Source organism: Rutidosis leptorrhynchoides, chromosome 4 (genome assembly GCF_046630445.1).
Source record: "Rutidosis leptorrhynchoides isolate AG116_Rl617_1_P2 chromosome 4, CSIRO_AGI_Rlap_v1, whole genome shotgun sequence".
Lineage (NCBI taxonomy): Eukaryota > Viridiplantae > Streptophyta > Magnoliopsida > Asterales > Asteraceae > Rutidosis > Rutidosis leptorrhynchoides.
In genome coordinates this window covers 93,448,109-93,465,681 of record NC_092336.1, presented here as the reverse complement: position 1 = coordinate 93,465,681, position 17,573 = coordinate 93,448,109, and the positions used below count along the sequence as shown (strand labels likewise).

Genomic DNA, 17,573 nt, shown 5'->3' with positions numbered 1-17,573 from the left:
CCCTTTTTGTACAAAATACAAACTTCGACCACATGACTTTTAATACAAAATGAAGCCGAGCATGGCGATTGGGGATACGCTACCCAATCCTAATTAATCCAAAAGCAAGTCTTCTAAGCAACTACGCAAGTCCACTAGTTCCCACGCTTACCCGAGCCACCGCATCCATGCAATCTATAAAAATGTAAACAACGAGAGGGTAAGCTAACGCTTAGTGAGTGAAAACATACTACATACATATATATGCATAAAATGGACACGCCACATAATTAAACAAATACCGCATACCGGAGCATCCAAGCATAAAGGAAAGCTAATCTAAGCATACCGTACGATCACTAAGCAACAAGCTAAATATGCACCAACAACATAAGTTCACCAACGACGATGTAAACAACGCCAAGAAACTACACCCGTAGGGTTAGCTACATCACGACAATACAACAATATATATATATATATATATATATATATATATATATATATATATATATATATATATATATATATATATATATATATATATATATATATATATATATATATATATATATATATATATATATATATAACAATATATAAACGTTCGAGGTTAACTCCTAAACTAAATACCGAGACCGACAACCAAAACGCACAACCGTACCAATTGAACCTATACACAAGCCCATCAAAACCACCTATATGTGAAGTGAGCTCTATAACGGAGAACCACTTCACCCGACCCGCACCCATCCTACACATACATGTGCACATAGGATATTAACACTCACCTTGTCGCCTTGAAGAATGCTACCGAATAATCTGCAATCACCGATGGAATGTACCTATTCCATTTATCACATAACAAGTAACACAATTAGGGTGGATATACAAATCAACCCATATTGACAACTAGTGCAATTTCGACCCAAATGCACTTCCAAGCACCAACCGCGCCCAAACTAACCAATAATCACTAACACAAGTGAGAATGGTCCTAATATGCCAATCAAACCCAATCATAGGTGTTAAACACCTATCTTGCCCAAAATGACACTTAAACCCTAATTTGACCCATAAGAAGTCAATATCACGCCATTAGCAAGTTTTGACACCAAAACATATTTAACTCGGTTCTATGCTTCAACTTAATCCATTTTAAGTTTATAAACCTTATTAAATCGGCAATTGAGTCATAATCATCAACAAACCCTAATTTTGACTCTAGTCAAAATTAGTCAACCACAAGAACCGTAATGGTTTTCAAAATATCAATAATCACTAATACTAGTGATTATACACCATTTACTTGTCTTAAACATGGTTAAATCATTAACCAACCCAAAACCCGCCAAATATCAAAATAGCAAGTTTCCATAAACCCTCTTAGTCAACTAAGTGGGTTTTACAACTAACTATCTCAAACCCTAGCATTGAATCTCAAATCAAACAATGAAATTCAGAGTTTGAACTTACCAATACCGCCAAAATGATGCCGTTGACAAGATGAACAACTTTAATACTTGAGACTTGACCCGAATCAAACTTCTTCTTCTCCAAATGGAGCTTTCTCTCACTTAAAATGGGTTTCTCACTCTAGGGTTTGATGAGAGTGTTTGATGAGTGAAATGTGTTCCAAAATGATCAATGGATCAGTTTTGATGACCCCAAACCGACCCCAAGTGAAAAGACCAAAGTACCCCTCATTTAAACCTTTTAAAAATGCTGAAAATTGCATCATACGCGATCGGAGCGCCGCTCCATAAGGTGGAGCGCCGCTCCAACCTTCAGGTCAGTTTCCAGTAACTTGTTTTGGCCATAACTTTTTGATCGTAGCTCCATTTTTGATGAATCAAATATCGTTGGAAACGTAATAAGATTTTCTTTTCAATGGTAAGGCTTTGAAACATCAACACAAACTTTATTTGGGGTTGAAAAGATACGTACACACCTTGCACTTCAGACAACGTCCAGTTTCCTTCGACGTTCGAGCAAGCAACACGTACGTGCTTCGTATACTTCATACACACATCGTACACCATAAATACATTATGTACAATAAATATTTGGGTCTTACATTTTACATGAACAATATAGATGTTAAGATCATGCATGAATAATTATGAATATAACGCGAATTGAAAGATAGAATCTAAAAGTTTGGATCTAGGTTTTTACCTTGATGAACGATGATGAAGATTAACAAGAAAAGATGAAGATGACTTGAAGATGAAGATCAAACACTTGAAGATTGAAGAACACCCTTGAAGATCTTGATGAACACGAAGAAGGTGATGAAGATCCTTTGAAGATTGCTTGAAGATCACTTGAAGATCTTGAAGATGATGGTGGTGATTTTCGATTTCTTGTCCGAAAATAAGAGAGAGGGAGAGAGAGATTTGAGAGAGATTTGTGAGAATGATTTGGTACAAAAAAATGAGTTAGCCTAGGTCCCTATTTATAGGAGTGATTAGAGAATTCTAGAATTAGAGTTTAGCAAGTAATACTTAGGGAACAAGTTAGGGTTAAATGAGGAGGTGGAGGAGGCTAAAAGTGGCCAAAATTTTGAGGGGCAACATGGTCATTTTACCCTTTTTAAAATAAAATCGGCTAGGGTTTTTAGGAATGAGTTTGGAACTTTTTCATTTTAGTCCTTGTACTTTAGATTAGCTTAATTAGCTCATTAAAGGTTTTAATTTAATTGTTTGAATGCATCAAGTTTTAGGGTATTATATCTTGTTCAAAAGTTAATTAGATTTTATTTTTTATCTTTTATTAACTTGTCAATTTATTGTACAAAGTTAATTAATACATTTTATAATTCTTATTACTTAACAATTATTGATTAAAGTTTAATCGTTAAGTTTTAATTATATTGTTTGGGCATTTAATATTGGAAAAATATAGAATCGAAAATCGAGGGTCGTTATATTTTTGAAGTAGTGTTGGAAATTGATGCATGAGTTAGTATAATATAATGACACTTGATCAACGTGATTATATTACAGTAAGTCATGCTGAGTTTCTAATGAAACATGATGATTCACAGATTATAACGTCATCATGTGCCATATTACACGACTCTTACATTCTACCTAATCTCTAAACAAATCAAAAACATATTGTTATTAATAGTTCTATATTTTCCAATGACTTTCGATAATTTGGCAAATGTTTTGGAAATATGAATTGAAGTATGAAAGATGAGAGGTGTGGAAATAAGGAAATGAAGAGAATGGATTTATAGTGAAATATCCGACAGAGCAATCGAAACAGATCATCGCATTTAACCAAGGAGGATTCTAATTTCCTTAAGAATCAAATCTTATTACGAAGATTTTCGCTAAATCCCTTGAATTCTGGAAATCCACCGTGACTACGTCAAAAGTTAAATCTCTATATCAATCTTTTGTGATAGCTTCACTCGTACGCTTCACATAATTGAATCGTTTTATCTATATTACTCAATGATGATAAAACCCTATTTATCAACTCATATTCGTCATAAAAACATTCTTATTGTTAGCCATGACCATCCCAATCAAATTTCAGGACGAAATTTCTTTAACGGGTAGGTACTGTGATGACCTGGAAATTTCCGATCAAATTTAAACTTAATCTTTATATGGTTTCGACACGATAAGCAAAGTCTGTTAAACTAAATCTCAAAAATTTGAACTGTTTCAGATATCTATTTGACCTTCGACTATTTCCGATGATTCACGAACCACTATATATATATATATATATATATATATATATATATATATATATATATATATATATATATATATATATATATATATATATATATATATATATTAATTTGAAATAGAAACTTATATGAGTTAGTTTATTTGTGTAAATAAAATAATACATGACATTACTATAAATCTATCTATATATGAAAAGTACATTAAATATATCTAATTTAGAAATTTATTTAATAAACGCTCGTAGCACTCGTTTATCATCTTGATGGTTATTAATCAAGTTAAAAATGAACTTATATGATTTTAGAATAAAAGGTGATCCGAAAATGAGTTATATAAGTTATAGGCTTATTAAAAGTATATTTAGGATCTAGTTATTTAATTTTAACACTTTTATATTTTACCCATAAATGAGAGGGACAGATGATGTAATTTTTATTTATTAAATTAATGACCGAATTTTATACCATAATGACCAAAATAAATAAATATAGTTAATTTAAAAATATGAGATTTTTCTGAACACTTTTATCCGTCACTAATTTCGCACGATACACAGTCCGTGGAAACTGTCGGTAGAAAACTCCAAACAACCCGCTGCTGAACTATTTGTTACTGTGCGTTCTTTGAATTCAGTTTTATTATTATATTAATATTATTAATTATTATTATTATTAAATCATTCTTATTACTACTATTTTTATATACATATAGATACATTCTGCAATTCATTAAGTAAAACATAAAAATCACAAATATAAGCTCGTATCCTCTGTTCTTCATCTTTTTAACCATATTTTGATTTCGAATGAATTTTCAAAATGTAATAATACAGTCTTGTTAGGAATCGTCTATCTAAACTATCTGTAAGTTTTCATTCCTCAATTCTTTCTATTAATTTCTAATTTGAGAGTTGGCTTTCAAAGTCAACTAAGCGTTCTTGAATCAAATTCGAGTTTGTTTTGATGTTTCCAGTTAATTTGATGATCCATAAAGATTATAGGAATGATTTGCAACACAATTCATGTTGTAATCATAACCTATAACATTCTTAATCTCAAAATCAATTTTTGAGTTCATGAGTTCTTGACAGTGATATACACTAACTTGAATTCGAAACAAATTTCAAAAACTAAAAATGCAGAGTTGTTAGGAATCATTTACTTAAACTTCCTGTAAAATCTCAAGTTCCAATTCTTAATAACGAATTCGAATTTGCGAGTCAAAGTTTCAATTTTAAAAAAGTCAACTATTATTCTACAATCAAATTCGAGTTCTAATTGATGTTTCTGTTGAAATTAATGATTCACAAAGTTTTTAGGAATGATTTGAAACATATTTCATGTTGTAAAGATTGTCCAAAACGAACTCAAAATTGAAAACATTAATTTTTTTTTTTTAAAGAGTAGTAGCTTCAGCAGTAGGCTGTTTTCAGTTTTTTCTCAATTTTTTTAATTACAAGAACACTTTTATTTTTTGTTTCATGTTGTTTACAAGTCATAAATGAAAACCCGAATTCGTTATTTTGATTTTTGAAGTTCCATGGTTGAATGGATTTAAGGTAGAAGGGTAAGAAGATGATGAACTAGTTGAAACAAGTACTAGATATATATATTTGGGTTGTAGTATAATTAGAAAAACAAGAATGGCAGAATGGTTAAGTGTGTTTGCGGGTGAGCGAGAGGTCTCGGGTTCGAACCCTGTTCGGGAAATATATTTTTTTTGAAAAGCTTTGGAAGGTAGATTTCATTACCAAAATTATTATTATTATTATTATTAATGTTATTGTTACTAAAATTATAATTTTTATCATTATTATTATTACTAATATATGTATTATTACTATTATTATGATTAAGATTATTATTATTATCAAAATAACACAAACTATTATTATTATTATTAATATTAGTATTAGTATCATTAGGTAATTATTAGTATTATTAGAATCATTATTAACATATGTATTATCATTATCATTTTTATTATTAGTATTATCATCATTAATAAAGTTATTATTAATAGACTATTATTAGTAAAATCATTAATATCAAAACTATTATTTTTAACAAATAGATATTTGGTACATAAAACCTACTTATTATATATACTACAACTATATTAATAATCAATATACAGTAACTATATACAAGACATATTAACATCTCTTATATAAATACCGACATACAACAAATTCGATATTTTTAATATAATACTAAATATATACATGGATATATTAATATAACTAAATGTATAGATTCTAATCATTTTAAATATATATATATATATATATATATATATATATATATATATATATATATATATATATATATATATATATATATAATAAATATATATAACATATACTTTAAGATATAATATAAGTATATATTTTTAAATGGAATTTAATATAAATTATATAAACTACAAACACATAAATAATATATAATTAATAAAGGAAATTATGTGATTTCCATTATATGTTTTAATAGATATACAATTGATATAGGTTCGTGAATCCGAAGCCAACCCTGCATTGTTCAGTATCTTCGTATGCATATTTTTACTACAAAATATCGTATCGTGAGTTTCATTTGCTCCCTTTTTAAATGCTTTTGCAATATATATTTTGGGACTGAGAATACATGCGCTTTTATAAATGTTTGACGAATAGATACAAGTAATTAGAAACTACATTCTACGATTGAATTATTATACCGGATATCACCCCTTTGAGCTTGGTAACCTAAGAATTGATGTTTATTATAATTGCCACCAATTGACGCGAATCCTAAAGATAGATCTATGGGCCTTGACACGCCACAGTCGGAGAATTTGAACTGCTTTAGTACTTCGATGTTTATATGTTTGGGGATATTCTAGATGCATTTTGTTAATGTCGGTTACCAGGGTTCAATTCGTATGAATGATTTTTACAGTAGTGAGCAGACCTGCACAGATTATTTTTGAAATATGAAGTCTTGTGGTCTATTAAAATATTGAAATGATTGTTATGATAAACCTATGAACTCACCAACCTTTTGGTTGACACTTGAAAGCATGTTTATTCTCAAGTACGAAAGAAATCTTTCGCTGTGCATTTACTCTTCTTAGAGATATTACTTGGAGTCATACATGACATATTTTAAAAGACGTTGCATTCGAGTCGTTGAGTTCATCAAGATTATTATTAAGTCAAATATAGTTGGATATATTATGAAATGGTATGCATGCCGTCAACTTTCGATGTAATGAAAGCTTGTCTTTTAAAAACGAATGCAATGTTTGTAAAATGTATCATATAGAGTTCAAGTACCTCGCGATGTAACCAAATGTAATGTATTCGTCCAGATGGATTAGGACGGGTCATTTAAGTACCAAATTTGACAAAAATTTCATAGGAAAAATGTAAGAAATAATACAAATAATCAAGCTTTTGTTACTCAACATTATTTAGATAACGATTAGTTGTTACCAAATACACGAGTATTTGCGTATTCTTATATTTTTTTCAAAGAGTTTTTAGTCGGATTTCGTATTTATTTAACAACATATGAACTTGAATGACCTATAAAAATCACTTTCAAATATGAGTGGTCTACAAGTACGAAAAGATAAACTTGTGTGGCCTGTAAAATAATTTTCAAATATAGGTCGCTTACAAACATTAAACAATAAATTTTGGTAGTCTCTCGATATATAATCTCTAGATTTTTTGATGCGTTTAGTTTATTATTTCTAGTGTTTATTTCAGAAGATTTGTTTTGTTCCATTCATTTTCAGATAATCGTGTCTCTTATTTTAGTAAATTATATAGTATACGGAGTCTTATATATTATTGATTTGACATTGATTTTTTTTTTTTTTTTTTGCGAAAAAAGGGAAACTACAAAACGAGTTTTTTTTCTCTCGAAGAACTACACGAAGGTACAAGCAATACGAGCAATAAGCTGAAAGACTCAACGACTACAAACAAACATGCACAAAACAAACTAATTAACCATGAGCCGAACCGCTAACTACCGAAAAAATCAAAACATACATAGAGATACACAAAAAGAGCAACAACTTTCGAACCCATAAAAACCAAACAACAACAACCGGACTACTCGACCACCGATTTACTCTTAGTAGATTTAGAACTCGACTTGAAACCTGAACCACCAACCTCGTTGAAAATGACCGTGTTGAAGGAATACGTCAACACATTCTCTGAACCGTCACTAACGAAAGTGCCAGAAGAGATGGGGATTAAATCTTAAAGTGCCAGAAGATAGAGGGATCAAATCTTGTCATGTTACTCATTTGATATTGATTGGTTGACTAAATTTAATGATTATTTACATTTATGATTTTTAATTAATAATTTAAGTTAATAATTATTTATATTTTAAAATGATAATTTATAATAATAATAATAATAATAATAATAATAATAATAATAATAATAATAATAATAATAATAATAATAATAATAATAATAATTATTATTATTATTATTATTATTATTATTACTATTATTATTATTATTATTACTATTATTATTATTATTAAGTATAGTGCAACATGGTGAATCGGTACAAATACAACTGCTATATATACGTCATTATTCATTATTCGTTACTATTATTATTTGCATAAACAACATATCAATGGCGTCAACAGATGAATCAACAGCGTTAGATCTCATCCGTCAACACCTTCTCATAGACGATACATCTTTTCTTCAAACCTATTCTCATCTCTCCGATTACAACCACAAATCACCACAAATAATTAACATCCATCAAGAGCAACCTCCAATCGAGACCGATAGAATTATTACGAGTAATAATAAGCATTACAGAGGCGTTAGGCAACGGCCGTGGGGAAAATTCGCTGCAGAGATCCGTGATCCTAATAAGAAAGGAGCTAGGGTTTGGCTTGGGACTTACGACACGGCGATTGAAGCGGCGAAAGCATACGATGCGGCGGCGTTTAGATTACGTGGACATAAAGCGATTTTGAATTTTCCGCTCGCGATCGAGATTTCAGACGAGTCACCGGAAACTGCGGTGGTTGTGAGGAGTAATGGCCGGAAAAGAGATGCTCCGGTGGAGTATAAGGAGAGTCGGAAAGAAGTGAAAGTGGAGACGGTGGAGGACGTTGGTGATAAGAATAGATGGACGGTGGTTGATGACGGTGGTGATGATAACAGAAAAGGTTTAATTGAGGTTTTACCGTCATCAGATAGTCATCCTAGCATGAATTTTACGTCTGGTTGTATGTTGGTAACTTAACGACAATATAACGGCGTTTACGGTAATTCAAAAATATTTAACGACCGTTAGGGATTACCACTATCATGTTGTAAATTTTAAGTGTAAATGTGTAATTTACTACAGCAGTTATATAATATCGTGTATTATATTATTTAATTTAATGTAGTTTATGTATATGTAGATGTATATGTGTATGCATATGTATATGTATGATGTTACGTAGAGACTTGGAACTTTAATACTTTTTTCTTTTTTTGTTGCATTGACCAAATTATGTTATATGTATCATGTGTATGTATGTATGATTACAATGAAAGATACTTTTCATATAAAGATAATGAATGCCTAGTTTCCAAATATCGTCAGTTAATTAAGTGCTAGAAACTTTTAGTTTAGCTTTTGAAGAAATAAAATGAAGAGAAATGAGAGGAAAGAAAGTGAGATCTTTCTCAATTGAAAAAAAATGTGGAGAGAAAGTTCGACATAGTTTTCCTTTTATTTCTTTTTCTTTCTCTCGTTAAAAAAACTCATTGAACACCAAAAGAAATTTGTTTCTTTCCAATTCATGTTTTTTTTTCCTTTCTCAAACTAAAACTTTGGAACATATGGTAAATCTTTTAGACAGGGAAAAAAAATTAAAAGTAAAAAAGCTAATAAAACTAGCATTTGAGAAAACACTCGTAACTTTTTTTATTATTTTAATCTTTATTACGTAGTATAACTGTTCTAACCCAATAAATATTATTTATAAAAATAACAAAAATACAATTAAGAATAATGACCACAACTGAAACTGAAAATAGAACTATTAAAAAATATAAAATGATTTTGATTTTTAAAAACTGAAACTGAAAACTGTCATTGTAGTTTGATGTAACAAAACGACATAATTTCTTTATTTAAACTTTTTATTTTTCCCTAAAACTGAAAATAGAAGTATTAAAAATATAAAATGATTTGATTTTCAAAAAGTGAAACTGAAAACTGGCATTGTCGTTTAATGTGACAAAACGACATAATTTCGTTATTTAAACTTTTTTTTTCATGTTTACTTTTCGTTTTTCACTTTTTCTTATTTTAAATGAAACATTTTCCATTTAATAAAAAGTATACTTATATTTCTTAGTATTCAATAAAAGGTACGTAAGACGTGCATATTTAATTATAAGTTTTCGAAATATAAAGCGAAATCATTTTCCGCAACAACTTTTTGGCTATCTACAGCTCGTTTATCATTGTAAAAAATGAAATGGGAGATGGAGTTGCGATTATGAGAGGAACAAAGCGTAACCAAGTCTTTACTACTCGTATTAGACTACCACCCATGTAGTTATAGATTTTTATGATTAACAGTACAAATTAGTTACATTTTAATACTACTCCGTACTATTTACTGTGGTTTAGGTTTATGTGAGTGATATCGTAATCACCTAACATGTAAATATGTAATGTTGCAAATTATCACCTTGATTACAAAAATTAACAACTAAGATCCTTTATTCCATTCTTCTATTCTAAGGCAATTATCCACATTTTGAATTTTACGTTGTATGACATCATCAGTAATTTATTGAGGAAAAATATCATTTCTGAAAAATAATCTAATTATAATAATTATGATATAATATAATGAAAATATATTATTATATTATAAAAATAATTAAATTAATTATTAATTTATTTAATAGAAGATGATAATTGACAGATAAACAACTCCTTATAAAAGACATGCGTAGCTTGACTTATCCATGATAAATAGTCATCACTCATCACCACATTATCTGAAAAAAAAAAAAAAAAAAAAAAAAAAAAAAAAAAAAAAAAAACGAAGGCTATAATTGTGTGGGTTCCCAACACAGTTTTGTTCATTGAAACTATAAATATTGAATAAACATTTACTTCAATTTTAATGCATGATTTTTTTTTTTTTTTTTTTTTTTGGTTAACGAGGGAACCCGCCCCGCAACACCCACATTGGAGCCCTACGGACCGGTAAACCCTCGGGTACCCGAGCCCCCAGGCTTACCCGGATCCCAGATGAAGCATCCTCAGGTGAGCTCCCTTTTTGAACGAAATGGCTTCGCCAAGATTCGAACTCGGGTGGCTCCCCTCACAGGAAGTCCTGGTGGTCATCCAAGCTATGCCTGGATGGTTTAATGCATGAATTCTTTAACAAAGCCTACTTGAAATAATTTTTAGACCGCCATTTTCACAGTGACCGTGATGGCATGACGTGCTACTGAATTTGATCTTTTTGGAAGTAGATCATATGTTACAATGACCGTGACGTGCCACCAAATATAATATTTTAGGGAGAAGAGAGAAAATTTTGACTATAAGTGACAATATCTAATTTTCAAGTTCTAATGTTAAATTTGAGTGTCAAATTTAGGTAAGAAGAAAGGTTAAATTTGAGTATATGTACGAAGAAAGGTTTTGGTGATGTAAAATATAACTGGAAGTTTGGTAAAAATAAAATAAAAATAAAAAACTAAATGTGCATGTGCGTATGCGCAGAGTTCGGCTCGTTAAAATGTCAATTTGAGACGAGATTAAACGAGCTCTAGCCTTAGCTTGAACATATTTTGAAGATGTTTAGTAAACTAGCTTGAGCATCTTAGAGCGCGAACAAGCCCGCGAGCCTAGACGAGCCTAAATTCATAGTCTGTAAGTAATAACCTTTTTATATATCATGAGCGTTTTCGCATTTCATTTATAATTTTAACTTCATCAGCCACCACACAGATGCTAGCTGCTAGATGCCATGAAAGTTACAAGTATGTGATGATCCCAAATCCCAAACAATGATTAAGCGTGAATATTTTTGTAACAGGACGGGAGCTAAGATTTATAAGGAAATACAAAATAATTTGTTACTACAGTGCGTTCCAACGATAATACCATATATTCTTTACAAACTACACATTATATCACTTGTATGTTCAATGGGCCACATTTGAACTCATACTTCCTGCAAATGCAACATACGTTTACAATTATGTTCAATGGTCCCTAAAGTGTACTTCTTGTGCATATAACCTCCTAAATCACTTGTGATCACAATCATGGATCATTACAGTAGTTATTTTACAGATTTTGCGGAATTAGAACAATTTGAGGTCAACCCAATTGACCATTTCACCCAGTACCCAAAAAACCAAACTTTCAACCTATACTAGTGACAAAAAATGACTACTAGATTTTATAAAACTCCAAATCTAACTCTGCTGAAGTGGTCGAGAATTTACCTTTACGAAAGATGCTCAAAGTCATGACCCTGGTATTAGATAACTTTGCAGGACTATCGTTAGAGACAAAAATGATCGATCATATGTTGAATAACATCGGCCCCATCTGTATGCAGGTTGTGATTCTTCACCTTCACCATTAAAGTAAAATCATTAGCTACTTGCTTACAAAATGTCTCATTATTATGTTCACAATTCCAGAGCCCAGATACAAGAAATGTGTGTTTTCAACATGTATAATGACATCATTAGTTAAAAATTTGCCACTATTAGAACACATATTTCCCTTGATAAAGATGGTCATAGTATCACACGATAATATCAGCTTTACCAGGGGCAAACCACGGCTTTATTTAACAGAATGTGGTACCCAAAACAAAGAAGTAGATTTCCGTTTGTACATCTGTGTGCGTGTAACAAATGATACAGAAATATACTAATGAAGTACCTGAATAACACTATGAGCAGCAAACCTCGATCTACTATTGTGAAAGCTGACATCTACTTTTTCCCATGATACACGAGAAAGGCCGGTCACCAGTTCCTCTACACACACAACATATAAGAAAATACAAACTTTTACAAACATCATAATATTAATAGTTTTTTGCCAATAGTTCAGATTTAAATGAACACCATTAATAACAGATTGCAATCTTTAGATTAGGATAACTGAAAATGTTGTGGGATAACAATGATTAGTGAAACAAACCTTCCACGTCATCTGGATTATCAACCACTGTCGAATCCTGCTCAAAGTCACATGCTTTGCAACGTTCTTCATATACAATATGAGGATACTTCTCATTTACTGAATCCTCCCACTATAACCACAAATTGGCATTAGATATGACGTCACACAATGACACAAAAGTTAATGGCACAAACAAAGCTTATGATGTACCTTTGGCAGTTCTATGTTACGCCTAATTGATGAAGTTCTCCAGCCAACAATATCTAATTGTTTTCAATTAGGTAAAACAAATAAACTTTAATATAAATATAACTAATGGCATAGGATATTTTCAGCCACACGTAGAGGTGGCTATATTGACCCATTTACGGATATATCACTACTATATAAGACAAATTAGTGTATATAATCCCTCCCATGGGTCAAATGGGTAAAAACACTTGTAATTCAGCTAGAACGGAAACGTTTAAGTGGATAAAACGGGTTGGAAGTCACCCAAAGTGTATTGAAATTGCATAAAAAAATTAAATTGTTTTCAGCAATGAGATTGTTATATTATAATGAAGTTTCTGTAATCATATATAAAATGTTAATTACTGTTCTTGTTCAAAGAAAGAAAAGGTGCAGGTTGGTTTAACATGACCAGTTCTAATCCAAGGTAGAAAGTTTCATTTTTGACCCCTACCACTTTGACCCTGTTAGCCAACCCACCCAATTTGCCACCACTAGCCACATCGATAGCAAGAGAAGGATACGGTCATAGCCAACATTTGCATATGTAACCCGGCGATGGAATGAGCGTAATGCTGACCTGCAATTCAAAAATCAAAACATCACATCTGGTAAATACAACAATTTATTTATGTGGTTCAAATGGAAAAAAGGGTATGACAAGCATACATGAAATAACAATCACCATCATCTTCCAACATGCGTTTAAGTAGTGGAGGCTTTCCTTCATCATTATCTGTAAGGAAAAGGTGCCGACCCGTTCTTCTAAATATCCAATGTATAACAAGAACAGCTGTCTTTTCCAAGGCAGATACACCGAAAAGAAAAGGCACCTAAAAATTCATAAACTTATGAAATTATAAAAAGAACAAATATTATCTAGCTACTCAAACGAGAAGAATATAACTTAAAACAGGAATGGGCCGAAGTTTGATAAAAAGGTGTACTTTTTAGTTCATAACAGCCCATCCTAATATAGGGGAATCAAAAGAGCCAAAAACTACCTGCTTATTTCCCCTTGAACCTAGATGAGGTGTTGCAACAGTGATGAAGTTTATTGGAACCAGACCACCAATGGTGGCCTTTGCGTCCTCACAATTTTCAACTGATAAATCCCCTGAATTTACACTTGGAGGCTTATACAATCTTCCAATAGCATATCTTGCCACTAAACCTCCCACAGAATGTGCAACAAAAGATATCTTACGAAGATTTGGCTTTTCCTTAATCACTTCTAGAACCTGACAATCTAAAGGGGTTAGTGGATGCCATCTGAAAGGACATGTATTCGTTCACAAAGATAAGCATGCTTATATTGAATATGATGATAATCTAACCTCTTGAGATAATCGCTCGCCCATTACATCTACACCATCCAATGTTTGAGATGCTGCATTCCTTTCACTGCCTGCATTATGTAAACAACATACAGAACAGTTGCAGCTTATAATACATAAACATACTACTCCTTATAACAATGTAAATGTGAAGTCTATAATATAAGATAATCCTGCACACAAAAGCTGTATAGAGAATAATAAAATATACACACGCAATTAGCTGATAACCTATGGGTTGTGTTTTGTAGCTAAATGATCAAATGGATTAAGCTATATATTTAACTACAACAGGTTCTAGTCAGATGCTCAAGCAGGTCAAGCAGATTGAAGGTTATCTAAAATGAACTAAGATGCAGTTAACCTTCCAAAAAACTAGATTAAAAATATCATGTTGATGCAATCACCTTTAACACTTTGAGAATTTATGAAATAAAACTGATCAAAGAAACAAGAAATGTTTGCTCTATTCATCCTGTTATGATCTACTGCTGAACCAACCTAACCCACCCATACTTCCACCATGTACTTAAGGACAAACCAATTACAACACAACCTTAAACTGTGGATAGTATAAATTAGTGATATGACAACAAAAAAAACCATGAAACGAATATGAAAAAAATATGCTGAAAATGCGCCTTACGATGAACAAAGACTCGGTCTGGTAGCGACTTGACAAACTGCTCTGCAGCAAATTTCCAATCTGCAGAACTGTAACACAATAAAGCATTTAGCTTCAGAAATCAATTTAATATCGTATCACATTTGTTAAAGAATGTCAAAAGATCTTCAAAAAAGACACCCTAACAATATAAGTTGCCTAAACATCAGTGTCCAGTGAATATATAATTATAGTGCAATGTAGATACAGCAAATGTTTACCAAAAAAAACAAGCAGAACAATTTTCTTGACCTAAAAAGAGCGTATTATTCCACTCGATAATCATACATGCTAAAATTGCAATTGGATTTACCACGCTTTTATAAGAACTTAACTAAATATGCACCAGATGTTATCAAATTACTTTTGCAGCTTACTTTACAATAATTAATAGTATCATTCTATAGAATAAAGTTTACAACTTTATTCTATATTTGCTGACAAACACATGTCATAACATTATCTGTCTAATTCATTAACCATCCACTCATCCAGAGTAACACTAATCCAAGAATTCATGGTATACATATAGAAGTCACAGTTCATTCATATCATTTTAGATCCTACTATATTAAGACTGTAGTTTAATACTGATTCATTTAACATAGTTGTTAAAAGTTTCACAAGCCAAGTGATGAAACGACTTTCAACTTTGTTGCTTGCATAATCTGTCATATCGATCATGACTATTAAGTTTTTTTCAAATATATTTACACACCAAAATTACTTTGTAAAACTTACACACACATTTAAATATAAACACAGTATTGTACTAACAAGCAAAAAACCAAAATCTATCCAATTATCCAAACACATTAAATAATAATATTATTAAATTACAGCAGTGAGTTAACAAGGCCCCATACGTATACCTATTATTCATTATTAAGATTTTATGTTACACCTTATAAACCTGAAAATATCTTTGCAAACTCAACTAACTGATAATAACTTGTTCAAACCCTAATTACTAATCTCAGAATCAACTAGAAGGTTACGAATCACACACTAAATCGCAACATTTATAGCAGATATTCTTCAGATATAATATAAATAAGGCAATTTCCCCGATATGACAAAATTTTGAATTAATTGAATTTCATATTATAGGTAGTTAATTAAAGTATCTAACCTTCCAAGGATTCCATTGACCATAACAACGAGATGATCGGCGGAAGAAACATCAGATGCATCACAACTGAATACATTTTCGCCGCCGGCGACCGTCTCCGATGAGCAAATATCTTCGTTTTTCATTTTATTACAGCATGCGATATTTTACTGTGAAATTCACGAATTATTGAAGAAATAATACGATTTCAGCAAATATATACTGAATTTTCAAATGATTATAATATATTAATTAATTAAAAGTGTGGGTAAATAAGGATATTATGATCACGTAGAAGGTTAATACAAAATTAGAAACCGGATGAAATACCTGGAAGTTGAGAGGGAGGGTGATTAATAAAAAATAAAAAAAAAATAAAAAAAAAACTTGGCGGTGACGGTGACAGTGACGTCGACGGAAGATTTAACGAGTGCGGTGGTATTTTTTTGGAGTTCCATCACGTCGACATTATTTTAAAGTGTTTCAATTTTGACAAAATTAAATCAATATCAACATTTCTATTTCTTTTTCTCTATTTATTATTTATATATCTATTTATCTTTTATCTTTTATCTTTTCTTTTACATCTTATAAATCATGATGAAGATTAATCTTATGTGGCACTCTAATTACATCTTAAACATTCTTGCTAATGTGTAATATAGTTAATTAATCACAATTAGCTCTAATTAATAATCAAAAATTCCACGTTGGCATCTCAGATCCTGAAGGGAAAAACACGTCGAAAACCAATTCTCTCCTAAAAACAACTACGCATTCTATATTATAGATGAATCGTAAATTTGTAAATGTGTTATACTCTATGTTATGTTATATGTGATGAAGATAAGTTACTGATTAACTAATCTATATTATAAGCAAGCAAAAACTAATTTGGTAGATGAAGACGATGATGAAATTCCTTCTTTGGCTAAACGTATGGGAAGAAAAGATTTTCAATCTAAGCCAGATGATTATGAAATTGTTGAACTCGAAGATCGGATAGCTAGACACAACATTGAATCTTCTGAATTAGCAGAAGGTAAAAACAGTTTTTTTTTTTTTTTTTTACTTTATAGCCTGAGATATTAAGTGTATGGTGGTGAACTATGAAATTTATTTATTTACATCAACTGAAAATTACAGAAGTTACGAAAAAGAAAGCTCCAGCAAAAAGATCTGCTGCCTCGAAAAAAAGGTTCATGTTGCTGTGATTTCAGACCATGAAATGATATACTGAGCACTGATGACTCAGACTTTGAGGTTGTAGCACCACCACCAGAAGAAGGTGGTTGAAAAGCGGCTGCCGCCAAGCCGCCAGCTGGAGCAACTAAG

General features: G+C 31.0%; 2 protein-coding genes across 4 annotated transcripts; one reads left to right on the top strand and one right to left on the bottom strand.

Moving 5' to 3' along the window:
* Window positions 1-8,318: 8,318 nt before the first annotated feature.
* LOC139843462 (ethylene-responsive transcription factor 5-like) lies at window positions 8,319-9,215 on the top strand. Its single transcript, XM_071833541.1, has one exon. The coding sequence runs from the start codon at window positions 8,345-8,347 to the stop codon at window positions 8,969-8,971; it is 627 nt and encodes a 208-aa protein (XP_071689642.1). The 5' UTR covers window positions 8,319-8,344; the 3' UTR covers window positions 8,972-9,215.
* Window positions 9,216-11,637: 2,422 nt separating this feature from the next.
* Window positions 11,638-16,611, bottom strand: LOC139840046 (putative lipase ROG1). 3 transcript variants are annotated; one of them, XR_011757203.1, is made up of 12 exons: window positions 16,569-16,611; window positions 16,260-16,408; window positions 15,110-15,177; window positions 14,464-14,534; window positions 14,131-14,367; window positions 13,796-13,959; window positions 13,651-13,706; window positions 13,106-13,158; window positions 12,914-13,025; window positions 12,650-12,747; window positions 12,202-12,332; window positions 11,638-11,924 (listed from the first exon to the last, which is right to left on the bottom strand). XR_011757203.1 is itself a non-coding variant. In XM_071830269.1 (10 exons), the coding sequence occupies exons 1-10, from the start codon at window positions 16,382-16,384 to the stop codon at window positions 12,261-12,263; spliced, it is 1,056 nt and encodes a 351-aa protein (XP_071686370.1). In that variant the 5' UTR covers window positions 16,385-16,543; the 3' UTR covers window positions 11,933-12,260. The 3 variants fall into 3 exon arrangements, 1 of the variants encoding a protein (XP_071686370.1); XR_011757202.1 differs by lacking the exon at window positions 16,569-16,611 and having other exon boundaries at window positions 16,260-16,543; XM_071830269.1 differs by lacking the exons at window positions 11,638-11,924; window positions 16,569-16,611 and having other exon boundaries at window positions 11,933-12,332; window positions 16,260-16,543.
* Between the last annotated feature and the right edge of the window lie 962 nt (window positions 16,612-17,573).